The sequence below is a fragment of the Chelonoidis abingdonii genome, chromosome 1 (assembly GCF_003597395.2).
Source record: "Chelonoidis abingdonii isolate Lonesome George chromosome 1, CheloAbing_2.0, whole genome shotgun sequence".
NCBI lineage: Eukaryota > Metazoa > Chordata > Testudines > Testudinidae > Chelonoidis > Chelonoidis abingdonii.
The window spans coordinates 102,790,573-102,809,861 of NC_133769.1; the positions used below are offsets into that span (position 1 = coordinate 102,790,573).

The 19,289-nt window shown below is 42.6% G+C and overlaps 1 protein-coding gene across 2 annotated transcripts in view; it reads left to right on the forward strand.

Moving 5' to 3' along the window:
- The window catches only part of LARGE1 (LARGE xylosyl- and glucuronyltransferase 1), a 398,132-nt gene that overhangs the window by 167,123 nt on the left and 211,720 nt on the right, over window positions 1–19,289 (forward strand). For both annotated transcript variants that reach the window (XM_032763382.2, XM_075068615.1), the window contains 2 exons: window positions 9,945–10,246; window positions 16,732–16,814. In XM_032763382.2, coding sequence (XP_032619273.1) covers window positions 9,945–10,246; window positions 16,732–16,814 — 385 coding nt within the window. The remainder of the gene's footprint in view (window positions 1–9,944; window positions 10,247–16,731; window positions 16,815–19,289) is intronic.

Sequence of the window (19,289 nt, forward strand, 5' to 3'; positions counted from 1 at the left end):
TTTAAAAAGGAGAAAACCCCTCTAGTGCTACTAGAGAAAGCGTTTCCACCACGTGTTATCCAGAAGCATCGCCTGCCAAAAAATCAGCATCTTTGCAGGAGTGGGGCTTGGAAAAAATAACAATTCATTAAGCGCACAGATGCTTGATTTAGAACCTAATAGGTATTAACACATTATTTTCCCCAAGCTTCACTCCTGATATTGATAATGTGTTATCTTTGCCAAGGTCCTCTCTTGATAACATGTTATCTTTGTCAAGCCAAGTCCCTGATAAAATCTTACTTCCTCTCAATGCCCATCCTGATAAAACCTTATTTTCTTTCAGCTCCGCTTCTGGAAGAAATAGGTGGGAGATGTTATTTTTAGTCCTTTTCTTGTGGACACATTAATTTTGCCAGGCAATGCAAGCAGGGAGGGGAAGATATGGAGGGAGATAGGAGGAGGGAAAAAAAGAGAGGTTATTTTGTAGGCAAAGAAATTAACAAGGTATGTTAATGTTTGCTGGCTCTTGTTTTTAATTTACAAATAAGATGGGAATCTTAACATTTAGTTAAGAAATTTGGTTGTCTACAGAAAACAAATACTACTGAAAGAACCAGTGCCATGTTCAGAGGAAAACACACATAATATTGTAACTGTTATAGCTGCTCAGGTCTGTGGTACTCCAAACCTCTGAGGTACTTGCCACGACTTGGAGACAAATACTGAAGGTGCTTCATCAGCTAAGCTATGCAGGTGCTAGTCCTGGTGGGTCAAACATATTGCTAAAGTGAAGGGGTATTTTACCAAGGATGGCACAAAAGGCAAAAGTTGCAGATACCCTAGGTTCAGTGGCTTAAACAGTTACCAGTCAAAGTGAGGTATAGATGTTCTTTTGGGGACTCCTGCGAAGCAGTCCATTGAGGGTTGGGTTCTTCTGACCTATTATCTGGGATGCCCTTTCTAGTACAATCTTATATTAAAAACAAGGAGGAAGTTGCAGGTTTCCTGGCAGGATCAGTTAGTGGGTTATGCCATTGGAACCCCTCTGCACTATCTCTCTGCCCCAGACATCATTACTTTTCCAGGAGTTCCTCATAGATCTGAATCCATCTGGAGTGTCCAAAAGTCCTACCCATTCTCCCACAGTTCCCTGGCTTCTGCTTCAGCCTACTCTGTATACAGTTCCCCTAACCTCCAGCTTCTCTGTTGCTCCTGGCATGCCATACTGCCAGTTCTGTCCTCTCCCTCTCTTGTCCAAGAAAGGAAGGGGTTGTGCCTGTGTGACCCTGGAGGGTTATAGGTCAGTGGGGATGGGGTTGATGGGAATGATGATTTTCCTGCTTAGCAGATTTATCATGCTATGTTTAGTGGGTTTTTCCTTTGGCCCATTAGATTGATGTGAACTCTCTGTATTTTACTGCCTTATCCTCAACCTTTCTCAATTTAATACCCCAGGCACCAGTTAGGGAATGAAAGAATTAAGGTTGCTCATGCAACATTAGTTCAGCCTTCTGCATGTGCATTATGATACAGTCCTTAATGACATGATCAAGTACTATTTTTTCCACCAAACTGTGTGGTGTGTCCTTCACTGCACAGGAGGGATGGTGCTATGGGGATGAATTGGGGCTGACTTGTGAATGATGCCACTGTTTGTTGGCTCTCTGCCTCATTTGTTGCAGAAGTAGGAAGGTGTGGACTGTACTCTTTGTAGCGCTGGAGTGGGTGGATCTTGGTCTGCCCATAACTAAAGGCCTGCCTCCTCAAGTGAGGAGGCAGAACCACTGAGCCCAGGCTACAGTTGATTTCTGGGCACAACAAATGAAAAAAACAGGAGTAGCTGTAAGGTCAGAGGTAAAGAATCAGGGATCGAAAGGTGGACAACAAGCAGAGAACCCTGGACGGTGCCCATTGCTCCTCAAAGGTGTCCAAGAATCCAGTGGACACCGCCCAGAGAAACTCTGTCCAAAGACTGGAGCGGACAAAGCCGCAGAAATAGACTCATTGGTTGCAGAGTGTACCTCCCTCCCCCATTCAGTTTCCTCCTCTTGGTACGATGGATGGCTGTCTTAGCCAGTGTCAGAAGGAGGTCCTGGGGCTGTGGATGGAGTGTGCAGCCATCAGGAGGTGCAGGGAAAACTTCCACCAGAACCGCAGTAAGAGGTTCTGGAGGAGTCGGAAGAGGGGCTGCAACCTGAAACTCTGTGTAGATGTGTGCCTGGGTTTATCATTTGTCAAAAAAGGGACAGATGTTGGGGGAGTTCATGAGTTTTGCCAGGTACACACCTGTGCTTACGGCTCCATGAAGGAGCTGGCAACTAATATCCCTGGTGGGTCATGAGACCAGAGTGGAGCACAGACTGGCCCCACCGGGGTTTCTCGCCCTACTTAGATGGCAGCAGGTCCCGCCACTTGGTGTCAGAGTGGGACGCAAGGAAGTGGATGGTATGAAGCACGAGTACATGTAAATCTTTCCTGGGCACAGTTCGGAGGCAGACCAGATGGATGGCATTCAGCAGACTTAAGTCACATGTCCTAGGCGTCTGGGAAGTCTTGCAGGGCAGGGGCCCGTAGATGAGTTCTGTGGGGCCAGGGGTGAATGGTGGGCGGGGAGCACCCTCTCTCAGGATCCGCTCAAGGAACACAAGAGAAACAGGAGGCTAGACTGCCCTCATGTCCTGGAGCACACAACAGGGGTAGGAAGGTGTGTAGTGAACGTGAATTTGCAGGAAGAGAATGTATGGTCTAATTCAGTGGTCCCCAACGTGGTACCTGTGGGTGCCATGGTGCCCGCTGGGGCATCTGTGTGCCCCCGTGTACTATCTGGCGGATGAGCGTCCGCCAAAATGCCGCTGAGAAGTAACGTCATCCAGAAGCGTCGCCACCAAAATGACGCTGATTTTCGGCAGCATTTCGGCAGCAACGCCTATGGATGACACTGTTTGTTGGCAGCATTTCAGTGGCGACGCCTAATGACATTGCTGCTTCTCGGCGGGATTTCGGCAGATGTTTGTCCGCTGCCATAGTCCTCAGTGGCTCGTCGTCTGGTGCCCGCCAGATGAAAAAGGTTGGGGACCACTGGTCTAATGGTTTAGGCAGTTGAAATCCATTGCGGGGAGCTAAATTTTATCCCTGCCTCTGCTGCAGAATTCTATGTGATGCTGAGCAAGTCACTTGAACCAAACTTTTCACAGGTTGTCACTAAGTTGTGTTTTCCTCTTTTGCTTGGTAACCAACCTGAGACCCTGGCGTCTGATTTGCAGAAGTGAGAGCACTCACAACTGCAACTGAAGTCAATGAGAGCTGTGTTTTGAACATATAAAGTGCTATAAAACACCAAGTTCTCTGAAAAATCAGGCCATACACATCTAGATCGGACACCCCAAATTGGTGTACTCTGTTGATGTTAATGTGTCTGTGCCTCTGTTCCTCAACTATAAATTGAACTAGTAATGTCCCCTCATCTCACAGGGGTTTATAAAAATAAGTTAACGTGTGTGAAGCACTCAGATATTTTAGTGATGATCACCATAGAAAAAGACCATGAGGAAACTAACAATTCTGTCTTCAGAGGAGGGTTTGAATTGTGTGCAGTAAATGAGGCCTGAGTAAGGAGAAAAAAACAAAATATAGAATGATTGCTCCTTCACTGAACACTGTCCATCCTTTTCACTGAAGAGGCAGGAATCCTAGTATGTGATCACATAATTAATGACTGTCATAACACATATGCCTAGGGGGGCAAATGAAGGTTGCACTGGCAAAATTAATTCATATACTTCCTAACTTTTGTGTGTTCGACTTTGCAACCATTACATTCTTTTAATGTTGTTTTTTGTGTGTAATAATGTATATGATTTCCAAACACACTAATTGTGAATGGATATTTTGCTCAAGAGAATGATGTTTGTAATGATGGATTGCTCTGGGGATGAGAAAGGAATAATGCAAAGAGCTGCAGGCTAGGCTGGGATGCAGTGGGGCTGGATGTTTCATATCTGAGCCCCCAGTTCAGCAAAACACATAAGCATGTGCTTAACTTAAGTCCCATTAACTTCAGTGGAACTTGAGCATGGGCTTAAAGTTAAACACATGCTAAAGGTCATTGCTGAATCGGAACCTGAATCCAGGCCAGGGCAGTAAGCAACCAAAAGTGATAATTACCTGACAATTGGTGTCATGTGTGAAAACAGTTGATGCTTTCAGTGCAGTAACTAGTGGCACTTTTATTAGCACTATCAGTACTGAGTTTTGAATAGACCAAGGCAACTCAAGCTAATACTTGTGGAAATGGTCCCTCCAGGTCAAGGATGAGGAAACTTACCCAGGTAATGTGGGGAAGCTTGACTTGCTGTTTCCTGTGCTGCAGTTGTTCCAAGGACCTGAATTTTCAGTGTTCACAACATGCCATCCTCAGTGGCACAAAATTCATTTACCTTCTCTTCCCCCTCCTTTTTTTTTTTAAAGTTGGTCAGTATAATAAATTCATAAGTGCCTCTTGAGGGTCACTCATTGGAATTAGAGGATGCTGTTTTTACACTTCAGACTTCTGTAGTAGTTAATTAAATTGCTCGGGCTTCACTTAGCAGTTCTATAGGCTACTACCAAAACAGCTTGCCAGGCACCATTATCCAGTTCCAATTGATATCACCTGTGAGTGACTTGCAAATTGTGTCCTAGACATAGGGGAGAAGAAATTCTCAGTGAGTGTGGAAATGAGACTTAGCATCCCCTAGGATCCTTATGTGGAGACAGAGACATTAAAACACCAAACCATTAACAAACCTGACTTCATCCTTGTGGTCCTTGTAACCAACATCTGCCATGAGTTAACGGAGCCAGAAGTCCAGGAGCTGCTAAGGTAATAGGTGATTAAAGTTGACTCAGTGTTCCAAAACAAAAGAAAACATCTACCCACCTACAAAGAGCATTTATGTTAGCATTCCTGACTCTGCTCTTCTTGTTTCTCTTGCTATCTAGAGTTCTTGTAATTCTCTGCAAGGCTCCCTGTGGTAATAAATGGCTATGTAATGGGTTTTGAGTGAACTTGCTCATGGGAGATCCAGAGGCAAACTGGCAAGGGTGGCCACCTGCCACTCCTATATCTTTCTGCAGAATGTCAGCTTCTGTTTTTAAAATATTAAGTTTCTTGTTCTTAAAGTTGCAAAGAAAAACCTTTCAAATGTGAACTGAATGTAAACTAAAGGAGCATTGTTTTATTGGGTCTGCAATTAGACAAACTGAAAAGTTATCTGTGAGAAGTGTTAATTGTAACTTTCACCTTAGCTAGGAGTGAGCCTAGGATTGACCATGGCCAGCTAATATGCCTTTAAAGGTGTTAAGCTCTGTCTACACTACTGTTTTAAAACATGCTAACTAATGCATTTTTAAACACAATATATTTTCCTAGTCTAGGCATGGACAGTGTAGTTACTAACTCAGTTAAGTGAGATATGGTAGGCAGTGCCTTTTTGTCAAGAATTTTTCACTCCTGATCATTTTAGCAGAAACATCTAGACAATGTACACCTCTACCTCGATATAACGCTGTCCTTGGGAGCCAAAAAATCTTACTGCATTATAGATGAAACCATATTATGTTGAACTTGCTTTGATCCACCGTAGTGCGCAGCACCTCCCCCTGGAGCACTGCTTTACTGCATTATATCCAAATTCATGTTATATCGGGTGGCATTATTATCAAGGTAGCATTGTAGTTACCTAGTGGCATCAACATGGTATTAGGACCCAAGAATTCAAGGGTTCTGTTCCTGACCCTGCCACTGACTCGGTTTGTGACCTTAGGCAAATTACAAACCTGGGTTGTGAATGGATGATCTTCTAAGCTAAGGAGGGTCATTTTGAGACTGTGATTCAGTGAGGGAGCCTGCAAGGAAAAATGCCTTGTTCTCCAGGAAATGGTATAAGTGCCCATTAGGTGGCACTCTTCTCTCTTCATGGAGGATACCTCTTATTAGCTGAGATTATCAGGGATGCAACTCCATGCTCTGGTGTCCCATAGCCTCTGACTGCCAAATACTGGAATTGGATGACGGGATGGATCACTTGATAATTGCCATGTTCTGTTCATACCCTCTGAAGCATCTGGCACTAGCCACTGTCAGAAGACAGGCTATTGGGCTAGATGGAGCATTGGTCTGAACCAGTATGGCCATTCTTACGTTCTTAACCAATTTGATCTCAGTTTCCCCATATGTATGATAGGGATAATACTACAGAATTAATTTTTTTTTACTGTTAATAAATTTGCATGGATTCATTAAGGGTTAAGACATGGGAAGCAGTTTGCGATCTACCACTCCTACTGTGATGATAAACCACTGCCTTCTGGATATCATACCATAATTACTCCAGTTTCAGTGTTTAGTTTGTGGTCTATAGCTGTGAAATTTAGCAAGTAATTTTTTATTTTGTAGGTAAAATGTTGTTAGCACAGAAGGATTGGGGTAAAAGGCTTGACACCAGTATAAAAATAAAATAGGTGTGAGCTTGCTTAGGACCAAACATAGATCAGCAACACCAAGTGAAGAACAAAAATGAATAGCTCTATTAATATTTGTTACAGCTTTCAAAAGCTTTCTAGTTGCCTCACACCACAATGTCTGGTTCCTAGTATTCTTACCTGGGCAAGCTCTCAGACCAAACTCACGCAGTACCCATTATGAATGGTTTCATTTTATTTAGATTTAGATTAAATAAAAAATGCCCATATATCAGCATAGAGCACCCTGCCGACTATATAAAGTATAAACCTAAAGTGCAGTACAACCAACTCAACCCTTCTATCTAGCAGCATAATCAATCAAATACTAGCGCTCCTTTATATCAGTCTGTACCTCAGTCCACCTACCTTTCTTTAAAGATCAGGTGAAACAAATATACATAATCTTCCTAAAACTGACCATAGGCTAAGTCAAGTGGGTGTAGAGATTAAGCCTATGTATCAAACTATTCTGCAACATTAAGAAACTCCTCAGAGAGGTTCATCTGTAATTATATGTGCACTGAAGCCAATGTCTCTGCAAGTCGCCATCCACACAAGAATAATTAATGATCACAATACCAGTACTGCCAACCCTAAGCTTTCAGAAATCCTGTGCCATGTTCCCAAAATCATGAATTTGGTTTAATAATCATGTTGGGTTTTTTTGTTTTGTTTGTTTTTAGTTTTTAAGTTTTGGATTCTTTTTATTTGCTTTCCGATCTGAGCCTTTAGGTCAAACCAGTTCATATTTTCAGGCTTTTCTCTGCATCCATGAGGCGAGCCCTGCGTGGATACAAATTTATATCTGCAAATGCGGATATCCATGGCTATAAATCAGCATCCGCAGGGCTTTCCTGAGAACTGCAATGGTGAAAGGAACAGAATGTGGGGCCACACTTCCAGTAGCCAGTGGCCCATGCCGGCAGCACCTCCAGCACTGCTGTGCCGCCTCCAGCCCTGTTCTTCAGCGCAGCTGTATAGACTCAGACAGGAGGCGCAGTCAGCTATGTAGAAGAGACACGGACAGGGTTGGGGGTGATACAGCTGCACTGGAGGAGCTGCCAGCATGGGGCGCTGGCTACTGGGAACGGCGGCCCCATGTTCTACTTCTTTCACCACTGCAGTTCCTGGGAGAGCCGATTTATATCTGTGGATATAAATATTTGCGGATAAATATTTGTATCCACGCGGGGTTCTGCCCATGAGGACTAGAAACTTCCTTGGCTTTTAAATTAAAGCTGAGATTTTCACAGTCACTTGCCTCCAGTAAAAAGCGACAAAGAGTCCTGTGGCACCTTATAGACTAACAGAAGTATTGGAGCATAAACTTTCGTGGGTGAATACCCACTTCATCAGACACATGAGGCTCGGGTTTTAAGAAAAACACCTTCTATTGCGAGGAGACTAGTGAGGAAATCACGAGTTGGTAAGAAAGCAATGCTGTGCAGAGGGAGTTGCTGCAGTAGCCCGTATGAGATTCTTTGGCGGAAAAATAGCCTCTCTGTATTTAACACTTTCTATGTAGAACTTCATATCAAATAGCTAGGCTTGGCAAGATTCAGTTTAAATCAGTAGATTTCAGAAAACATCGAGTTCAGCTAACACACTGAAATCAATGAAACAAAGATTGATTGGTAACAGTGGGCAGGAGTGAAAATGCCTCCCATTGTGCCTGCAGAGATTAGGTGTCACCAGCCCTGCAGCAAAAATTTTTACCAAAAAAAAAAGTTTGAAGAGCATAAAAAAATTGTCATTGATAACTATAGAATTGGTTGCATTTTTTTAAAAAAAATTGAAATGATGAGGAAAACGTTGCTGATTTTTAACATGTTTTGGCCAGCTCTGAACAATAGGTAGTTTTGCTAATGTTAGATTTTGGTGTTGACTATTCCTGAATGAAGTAGGGTCCAGTGGAAAGAAAAGAATGTGATCCATAAAAATTGCCGTAATGCATATTCATAAGGGGGCAGATTAAGGCTGCTCAGGCAACTCTGAATCTGGCATTTCCTAACTGTTGTGTGCTTGGCTTTGTAAGCTTAAGAAAATGTTGTGTTTTGTTTATGTTAAAAATAACAATTTGGTATTTTTAACAAGTTACAAATATCAATAAATAAGCATCAGAATTCTGTCTTTACACATTTACAAACTCAGACATACTTATCAAACTTATTCATATTTTTAAAAAAATTAAATAGGATTGGGGAGGGCAACTAATATATAGTGAATGCATATTTGTATGTGTCTATCTGATGTGCAACAGTGGAGGCTTGAAAACTGGTTCTCATTTCTGTAGCAGTTTGAGGAGTTTAACACTGATCAGGTAAGTCAGAAACAGTAGAGTGAAGCAGGAGATGAACAGGGTCTTTGCAGCAGGGAGATAAATTTGAGAACGAGTGATTTCCTGGTAATAAGGATAGCTTAGCAATAACTGTATGATTTTGGGTTTTCTAAACCACTCACAAATTGGTGACTGCTTGATAAAGCCAGTGTGATTGTGCACAGTGCGGAGGATTGTTAAACAGTGCAGCCTTTTTAAATGCATGTGAGCAGAAAGTTTATTTTTGAGAAGTACTCAGCACAAGGCATTCACCCATCATCCTCATTGCAGTGACGTGTTGAAGTGAACTTAGCCCTTGTTAACTGCAGACTGTCTTGCTACTCTGTGGACACCTGTAACCATTCATTTTTATTGGTCTCATTTAATTTTAACTGAAAATTATTTAACGGTGGATTTGTTTTTTTTTAATCACCTCTCAAACATTTGCCATGAATGTATTGCTCCGTTAAAAGCAATTTGGAAGAATGTCTCTGTCACTAAAAGATTGGCTGCCTCTCTCCATTTTCTCTCTCCAAACCCTTGTGGCAGTAACACACCTGGAACAGATGGTGGAATGATCCTCTCTTGGGTACATTATATGTAATTATGTTTTCCTTCTCATGCATCTTGGGTCTCTCCTGAGTGATGTAAATCACTCCCTCACATACGAAATCATGCAGGGTCAATTCTTGGCAAGATGTGACACCTGAAATGCTGCAAGTTTTTGGGTGGGAGAATAGAAAAAATACTTTGTCTCATCCATTTTTTAAAAAACATTTTCTTCCCTCACTGTATATTAATTGTCACTTCCTCTAATGATATATTAATTGTCATTATATTAAATCCTCCTGTTCCTCATTATCTTCCCGTTCCAGCCCTGATTCTGGCAAATACACCTGTCCAAGACAGACATGCTCATCTTTATGTATATATTTAAGTTCCCTTGCAGTTAATGGGACTTGAAGTCAGTAGGCCTGAAGCATTTGCCTAAGTTAACCATATGCTTAAGTGTTTTCTTGAATGTGGACCTTAGTCTATATAAGAGGTGGATTTATTTGAAATGATTGTCTGTTTTCGCTATGTAAAGCACACACAAAATGTTAACCCTCCTCTCATCCAGATATTATTTTCCATCCCTTAGATGGGAAGGCGGCGTCGCTGTCGCCAATCGAATCTCAGCCCCATAGCCCTCATTACACAGCCTCGAACCAGCGGGAGCGGGAGAGCTTGGAAATACGCATGCGGGAGGTGGAGGAGGAGAACCAGGTGCTCCGCAAGCAGCTCAGCCTGGCGCAGAGCCGGAGCCCAACACATCGTCGTGGCAATCATTCAAAAACCTACTCCATGGAGGAGGGGACTGGGGACAGTGAAAGCCTGCGGGCTGGCATCGTGGCAGGGAACAGCTCAGAGTGTGGGCAGCAGCCAGCAGTGGAGAAGTGTGAGGTAAAACAAAAAGCATTACCTGAAACAATGAATGCGGGGGAAGGGGGGGATTTATTCACCCAAGGAGTGTGCTTCTGAAAATGCTGCAATTCCCGTCAAGGGATGTTGTGCAGTAAATTCTAATAGGTTTACAGTATACTTTGCTTTTGTCGTCTTCTGATACTCTTGAAAATATTATTTTTTCTTCCTTATGTTGATCTCTCTTGTTATTTGGCTGATGTCTTGTTTTTGATTCTCATGGTCCAGATTCAGGAGTAAACCAGCCTCTATTGACTGCACTAAAGCATCGCTGATATGTCAGCTGTGAATCTGACCCCAAATGTTTCCAAATGAGCTGATAAGGACACAGTGCTTTTTAAAACCTTACTTCCTTGTTCGTGCACTAGCCATCCTCTTAGCAGAACCACAAATTTTCAAGTGTAAAGTGGGAAGCCAGGGTGAGGCCTAGTTCAAAATGAAGTCAAACTGGCAGGGGCAGGAGGGTCAAAAATAGATTACCCTCCCCCATTAAAATTAACACGTTTAATCTGATAACTGTCACCCTTTTTATCTTTTTTTTTTCCTGAAAAAACAGAAGGTGAAAAATAATATGATTGAGGGGCAAAAATTAGTCTTGATGATCTCTTCATATAAAATTAAGTCTGCTGTCTATTCATCTGACAAATTTGATGTATCTATTAGAACTAAAACACAGGTTTCCAGTGCTGGGCTTTTTTTCTGACAATCAGAAAATGTAATACTAGTGCTAAAGGTGGGGGGGTCAGACTTTTTCCTCCAAACAATGAAGGTCTGATCTTGCTCTCTGTGTAACACAGGAGAGATTTGCCATAGAATTCAGTGGCAGTAGGATAAGGCTGTAAGTAAATGAATTATACTTATTCTTAGTCGAGTACTGGTTAGCTCAGTCCTAGCCTCAATGCCCTCGACCAATTTAGAGCAAGTGAATAGCTGTTAAAAAGAAAATAGTTTAAGTGGTCTTCCAGAAATACACGTTATTTCTCTGTGGGGTTTAGCTGGAGGCAATGGTTATATAAAACATGAAACCTCACTGGGCATGCCGTCCCCTATCTAACAACATGCAATGTTGATAACGAAATAGCTTTTCCTCCTTCTTAAGGAATTCACAGTATAATTCAGTGACAGCAATGGAAGTTTAATTTTAACTTCCCTATTATCAGATTTGCCAGGGGTCTCATTGTTTATACTATTACTGGAGATGCCAGCTCTGTGTTTCTGTGTGTGAGGGCAGTATTCCTTCCCCCCCACCCCTACGCACACATTCAGTTTTTCGAAATTTGGAGGTATTAACTGAATCTTTCAACATTTCTGACCTAAAAGCGCCTGTAGCAAGGCTTGGGGTGTGGAGTAGAGAAGGGGAAGAGTCTGGGAAGCAGTACAAAAGAAGGGGCGAGGCTAGAGCTCTGTGGGAGAATAAAAGTGCTGGTACTAGACTGTTGATCACAGTCAAGGAGTTCTTTAAATCTTGAAACGTTTAATAACTCTCCATTTGGGGTAGTTTTAATAATAATAATAAAACATTTGAAAATGCAATTAAATGTGATTACAATTTATTCTCTGATAACATGATTTCTGTTTAATATTTATGATGTATCTGATGATGTTTAACATTTTATAGCATGTGCAACATATTCCAGCCCAGCCACTACTTCCTATTGTGTCATGTGGGCTGGGAGAGCTGTTCTGATGGGGTAATGTAGCATGAGGGGCAGAGAAGTCTGATCAGGTCTGTGGTCATTCTAATCTCTTGCTTGCATTAGCTAGATCCAAGTCTTGTGAAAGTTCTATGTCTTGAACTCGTAGACCTCCCACTACTAGTGGACAGATGTATTGTTGTGGTGGAATGTAGCTCTTGTGGGAGATTATCATTGCAGAGGGAGAGGCGCTGTTAGGTTGCAATGGGCAATGCCATGGAGGGCTTTGAATATCCAGACAATGGTTTAAAACTGGACTTAGCACAGAGCAGTGCACTAGGGGGATGTCTTCATGATGGTGGTCTGCTACATTTTGTGACAGCTGGAACTTTCTTAGGGTATGTGGCTTCATACTTGGATATGAGTTGCAGATTTGAGTGTGGAAGTTGTCACATGCACCACAAGTCAATATCTAAATTGTTCAGCCATCTGGCTTCATCATCAAAAGTATCAAGGTGTTTCCCTCCATCCTCCTATCTTCTATTTGTGCACTCTTCTACCACATGTTTGACCATCCACATCGCTGCCCTACAATCACACTGAAGATTGGGCTAAACCAAATTTCTGCATTATGGCAGCCATTCTGGCGGTTCCAGTCAGCAGCTTGTTAAACCAAGTCCAGGAACTGTGTCCCAAGCTGCAAACAAGTGATCATAGGTTAGGGCTTCTAATGTTTGTCAGCATGCCTGCCTCTCGGTACTAGAGTGCCTTTCAGTCTGTGAGGACATAGCTGTTGACTTCACTATGCCCTGGTTCATCTGAGATTGGTGTTGGACTGGCAACACTGGGCATAAGTATATGAGTGGCTGCTGCTAAAGGATGTCGCAAAGTCAGTCATAGTAAGTCAGCAGGAATTGCAGGTTGAGTAAGTGTTTTCTTCCAGAGGCATGCAGATCTTCTGTGCATTACTTACTTGCATCTTTTGTGGGTCTTGGATGCAGCAGGTTGTTTTCATCCAGCATAGCTCTCCAGGCAGTTTTCAGGATGATGGCATCTCCTTGAAGTTTTGGGGAACCATATAGGCTAATACATATAAATTAGATATTAATGTGTGGCTAAGAGAACAACTAATAGTACAGGTGGCTGTGTTCAGCTCCGAGCCAATGAGATGCATGTGCTGACTTCTGCCCCAAACTGCTGCCCAGTATTCCACTGGAGCAAATACCAGAGCTAGGACTGAAGTTCGTAGAACATTTGCCTATGCTCCGCAGGAGGTTCCTGCTTCTGGATCAAGGCAGTGCACGAGATGACCTTTTTCTCCAAATGTTCTAAATGGGACCGATATGTTAAATTGTGATTTAGTTTGACTCCTAAATAAGTGACAACTGACTGGAAAGGAAGTGAATGATCCTTAGCACAGACTGTAAGGGGTTGATTAGCTAAGCGATTGTTCAGATAGCATTGTGGCCACTGTCTTAGACTCAGTTAATACAAGTGTCCACTGAAGAAGGTAAGTGGCTGGAGCGTTCATGCCCTGGTTGAGTGATCCTTCATATCATTTAGAATGTTACCCATGTCAGCGAGAGAGGTATCATCACCATGTATATTCTTATCAGCCTTAGTTGTTGGCAGATCGTAGGTAAGTAAGTAAAAAAGAATAGAAGCTAGAACAGATCCTTGCAGGAGTCCATCACAGAGATGCCTAAGTTCACTAACTTTGTCTCCAGCTTGCAAGATCAAGGTGCAATTGTTTATCATGTCCATGAAGAACTGCACAAACTTGGCTGTCAGCCCCACATGCCAGACAGTGTCATATGCAGCTGACAAGTCCCATCAGGACAGCACCAACTTTTTTGTCCTTCTTGAAGGCAACTGCAGTGTCTTGTGTTAGACAAGCAACTTGGCCTTGAGTACATTGTCTTGAAGACCATTGTCCTGGAGGTCACAATGCATGAATCAGTGTGGCCAGGTCTGGGTCTGATAGGATGGATAGAATCTTCTAGCCAGTTGCAGATGGAAGTGGGTATCCAGGAACATCGAGGAATCTCAAAAGGATCTATGGCTGCTGACCAATTTAGTAATCTGAGTGAGATGTCCTTGATAGTGAGGAATATTACAGAGGAGGCAATTTCTCTGAAGTGCCTACCTCTTCCTGCTAGCATCACTCAGTCTTACCTGAATTTAAACAGCTTCTCAACCAGGTGCCGAATTGGGTAGGCATAAAGAAAGCTGGGAGATGGCGCTGTTGGCCTTTGAGCGAATGTACTTTGCCTTTGAGATATAGAATGGGATTGTGTCTGTGTATTGTTGATGCTGCAGCCCATCTTGTCTCACTAGCTTTCCCAGTAGCTTTGTACAAATGTTGAATAATATTTGGAGGAGGACTAAGCCTTACAGCACACTGCAGGTGAAGGCTTTGGAAGATGAGGGACCAGCTATCCGTAATAACCCTCTGAAATATTCCAGGACATTTTTGTTCATTCCCATAGCATCTTGGAGGCAGGACAGGAGCATCTGGTGATCAATAGTATCAAGTGCTACAAAGAGGTCCAGCAGGAGTTCTATGGATGTTTTTCCCTTGTCTTTGGGCTGGAAGAAATCGTTCAACAGAGCAACAAGTACTGTCTCTCTATTGTGCTCTGGCCTGAAGCCTGCCTGAGGGGGGTCTAGGACATTGGCAGCTGACAGGTGGCATGAGAGACAGTTTTTTGTAACTTCTCAACCAACTTGCTGAGAAAAGGGAGATTAGAGGCAGGATAGGCTCATGCTAATACAGTTTAGAATCTGATTTTTCTGGTCAGGACAGACTAGGCAAAACTGTGCTTGTAAGCAATATTGTGTCTAAGCCCAGTCCATAACATGGCTTCAGGATGATTGTACCTGGTCTACAATCACCAGAAGAAAGTAGAGTTTAAGCTGTGTATAAAACTGGTCTGCTAACATGACTTTAATTGACAGTAAGGGGTTAGATCTGTGTATAAAACTGGTCTGCTAACATGACTTTAATTGACAGTAAGGGGTTAGATCTCCATAAAGCCATAAATAAATTGGGAGACACCCAGATGGGAGACTAACCAAGCATAGTGCAATCAAAAATATACTGGAATCCAAGTCTATAGATTCAGCAGTTATAGGTTAAACTGCTGTTACTCTGGTAACCTTTCTTGTTTTGTTATATCAGGATGGTGATGCAGGGTCTGATCTTGCTAAGTGCTGAATGGCCTCAACTCTACTAACTTCAGTGTGAGTTTATAGGATTGAAAACCTCACAGCACCACTCCCAAAGTTTTCTGCAATAAATCTAATGTGACTGATACCTAAAGCTACAGTTTTGGCAAGATGCGGGGAAAAAATAAGTCACAGAAAGGTCACCAGTAGTTTTTGCTACATCAACATACACAATAATATACAACATACACAAAACATACACAATAATATAGTGGGGCGAGGAGCTGAAAGATGAGGCCCTGGGAGTGAGGGCGGAGAGCGAGCCCACCCTGCACTCACCCCAGAGCAGTGGCTCCTGTCCCATGGAGTTGGGCCCAGCTGCCTGATGCGGGCATTGCAACTTGGTGCACGGGGACACAGCATCTCTCAGGTTTGCCCATCTGTCCCCTGTAGATGGAGACAGAGGGGCAGATGGGTCAAACCTGTGGGACGCTAACCAAATACGTTTTTACTGCCATTTCTAAGGTTTCACGAACTCTACTCAAGTTAATCATTTATGTGGCCTTGTGAAAAAATTATAGCCCTACTGATACCTAACACATGGTGCAGCTCTTCTTCCTGCCACCCACCACTCTGGATTCTGGTTGTATGGCTAATACATGTCTCTCAAAACCTAAAGATCATCCCAGCCTCTGTTGCAGTCCACTTTTGGGGACTGCTGACTATGTGAGGAGTGAGAATTCCTATTTGTTCTCTGCATAATGGGCTCCCTCCAGAAAGTAAGAGCTGTGTGAGTGAGACACTAGCTAGCCAAGCTTCAAATGGAAACCAGCTAGGCATTCCTACACTTTCACAGCTATGTCCCATTTCAGAGCATTGTTCTGTCAGCGTGATGAGCTCTCCTTGCCCCCTTTGTTCATTCAAAAAAAAAAAAGAAGAGTGGGGATGTTCAAATCAAAATCTGTAAAGGTTAATTTTCTATTTCCCAAAGCAATGGCAATGATTTACTGTGAAACATTCAGAGCAGGGTAAATGAATAATGTTCAGGTTAGTTGATGATTATTACTGGGGACCTTTCCCTACCCCTCCTTGAGCCTAACAGAAGAACTTGCCAAACCTCTGCCTCAGATTCAAAGGAGGGTGGGGAGATGAGTTAAAACTATTCTTGTGTCTTCCTCCATCTTGCTCCACCTCAGATTAAAAGCCAAATAAGCATATGTAGATTTTACATGATGTAAAATTCCTGAACGTGTCTGCTTATAACAAACATACATTTGTAAATCTCAGTACAGAGGATAAGTGTTCAAAATGTCTGCACATATTTGCATATTTTGAATAGTATACACACATTTTGTGTGTGTGTGTGTAATGTATACACATAAAAATACAAAATACTCGCACAGTTGATAAATACAATCCTTTCCTACATCAGATGTAATTTAGCAACAGTAATGACTTTGGAATGATGATGGTGTTATAACTCAATTAAAATGTTTTTAACAAAACTGCCTCAAGTGGGCTGCAAACAGCTGCAGACCACCCACTCTTGAGCTCCAACAATTGCCACAATAAATATAGCCCTGCCATGTATGTTTTCTCTTTCATGAATGATAAAACACAAAAAAGGCTTTATTTTTGTTCCTTTTGTGTCCTTTTCTCCCTCAGACGATCCATGTCGCCATTGTTTGTGCTGGATACAACGCCAGTCGGGATGTTGTCACGCTTGTCAAATCCGTCTTATTTCACAGGTAAAAGTGGCTTTCTCTTCTTGTATGTTGTGTGTCTGAGTCCAACAAAGTAAGCACTTGCTCTTTCTAAACTCTCCCTTCGGGGGAGATCAGCTCTCCTTTCCAGGCTACAGCAAGAAATCCTGTTTGTTTGGAAGTAAGAGAGGCTGGGATTTACGTCTACCCCCCACAGTGCCAGGAGTAGTTTACAACTCCCCCTTCATACAGACTTGTGTAGTGGGCTCATGGATCAGTGGTCCAATCAGTTACACCCAGTACATTATGGGAGCATAGGGACTGTATCAGTCTATCTGTACTATAAAACGCCTAGCACACTTGAGTGATGTCAAATAATAATCTAATACTCATTAGGCCTAGGTCTAATGGTTTATGGCACAGGTGTAGATAGGAATTTGAGATTTATATACAAACATGGCGATTGTGTTGCCCCAGCCTACAGTTTACACCATATTTTTCCAAAATAGACCTGTTACCATACACAATATACTCACCAAGGGCTAGATTACGCACTCCTGGGTCTTCAGTGAGCATATGGTGTTCATGATCTGGCCTTAGCATATCAAGTGCAGCCAGAGCTAGTAGAGTGTGACTGTGTTTGAGACTGAAGAAGAAATGTCCAGTCGGCAACAGAAATGGCACTCCTAGAATATTGGCATTGTGTGTAATAGTGTATACTCATCTTATGTCCATTGGTCATCTTGGTGAGGAGCAGCAAAAAGATGTGTCTACACTCAGAGTGGAGTGTAGAGTACAGACGCTGCGTGCTCCAGCTAGCCAGGGTATAAATAGCAATGTAGATGGGGAGGCATGGCTTCGACAAGTAGAGTGCCCTACAAGCCTGAACCTGCCCAGGGACTATACCCTGCATGACTCTCCACATGCCCAGGCTCTGCCTCCCACATCTACACTGCTGTTTTTAGCAGTGTAGTGTCCTGCTTCTTCCCTGCAGCCAGAGCCTTTCCTCACCATGATGAAAATCTTTCTCCACTGCCTGAGCCTTTCACTGTGGTGTATTGCTGCACATCACAGTATCAAGTGTGAATGCAACTTATCTTTCGCTGCAGAGCATAGCTACACCTGTAATGCCTGTACTCTACAAACCTCTGTAAGTGTATATGTAGTGAAATGTTTTCCTGTCGGGGGAGGGGGTGGAAAGGAAGGAGAGAGATGATCAACCTAAAGCAGACTAGGTAGGTTATCAAAATGTGCTAATAGCATGAATGCTTTACCCTTACTCGTGGTCAATGTTACCTTGCACCAGGAGTGGTCCCACTGAAGCCAGTAGGCATGATTCTTCACTGCCTTGCTGCTTGTGTAGTCACTTATTACCAGTGTAAAGTGAGTGTAAAACACTCCTAAATCAGAAGGGTAGTGTACTTAGCACAGCTGTAAATGACTGCAGAAACTGCAAGGCAGGAGAGGATCAGGTCCAGTGAGACCATTTGTGGAATACTCAATGGGAGCAGGGGTAACAAAATGTGACCCTAAGGGTATGTCTACACTACAGTTGGGTGTATGACTGCAGCACATGTAGACATACTTGAGTCAGCTTAGATCTAGATAGATTCAATGATAGATCATGGGCACCGGCTGCTCTAGTATGTACCCAAGGTCCCAAGTGGGGAGAGCTAGCCCCTGTAGCTCTCTGAGCTTCTGAGACTTCACTGTCCTTATTGCATGACTTAGATTTGATTTAGCTAGATCACAGCTAGCTTGGGTATGTCTATATGTGCTGCATTGACACCTCTCGATTACAATGTAGGCATTCCCTTACTATGATAATAGTAGAAGAATCCCGGGCTTATCTGTACACACAATTGAACCGGTTTAACTTAGGGTGTGACGTTAAATTTAAACTGGTGAAAAATGCTGTATTGACATTATTTCACTTTAAGTCAGGCTTATTTCAGTTTAATTTAAGTTGATTAGGAAAAGATTTAAGCTAAACTATTAAACTGAAATGTGTGTGTCTACACAGGGGTTTGCAACAGCTTAACTGTTATCTATTATTGATTTTAAGGAGTACTGCGTAAAGGGATCTGGGGATCATAGTGGACCACACGTTAAATAGAAGTCAACAGTGTAATGCAGTTGCAAAAAAAAAAAAAAAAAAGAATAGGCGAACATTCTGAGATGTATTAGCAGGAGTGTTGTAAGCAAGGCATGAGAAGTAATTCTTCCACTCCACTCTGCGCTGATTAGGCCTCAACTGGAGTATTGTGTCCAGTTCTGGGTGCCACATTTGAGGAAGGATGTGAACAAATTGGAGAGAATCCAGAGAAGAGTAACAAAAATGATTAAAGGTCTAGAAAACATGACCTATGAGGGAAGATTGAAAAAGTTGGTTTTGTCTGGAAAAGAGAAGATGGGGGGTGGGAGGGGAGAATGGACGGACATGCTAACAGTTTTCAAGTACATAAAAGATTGTTACAAGGAGGAGGGAGAAAAATTGTTTTTCTTAATTTCTGAGAATAG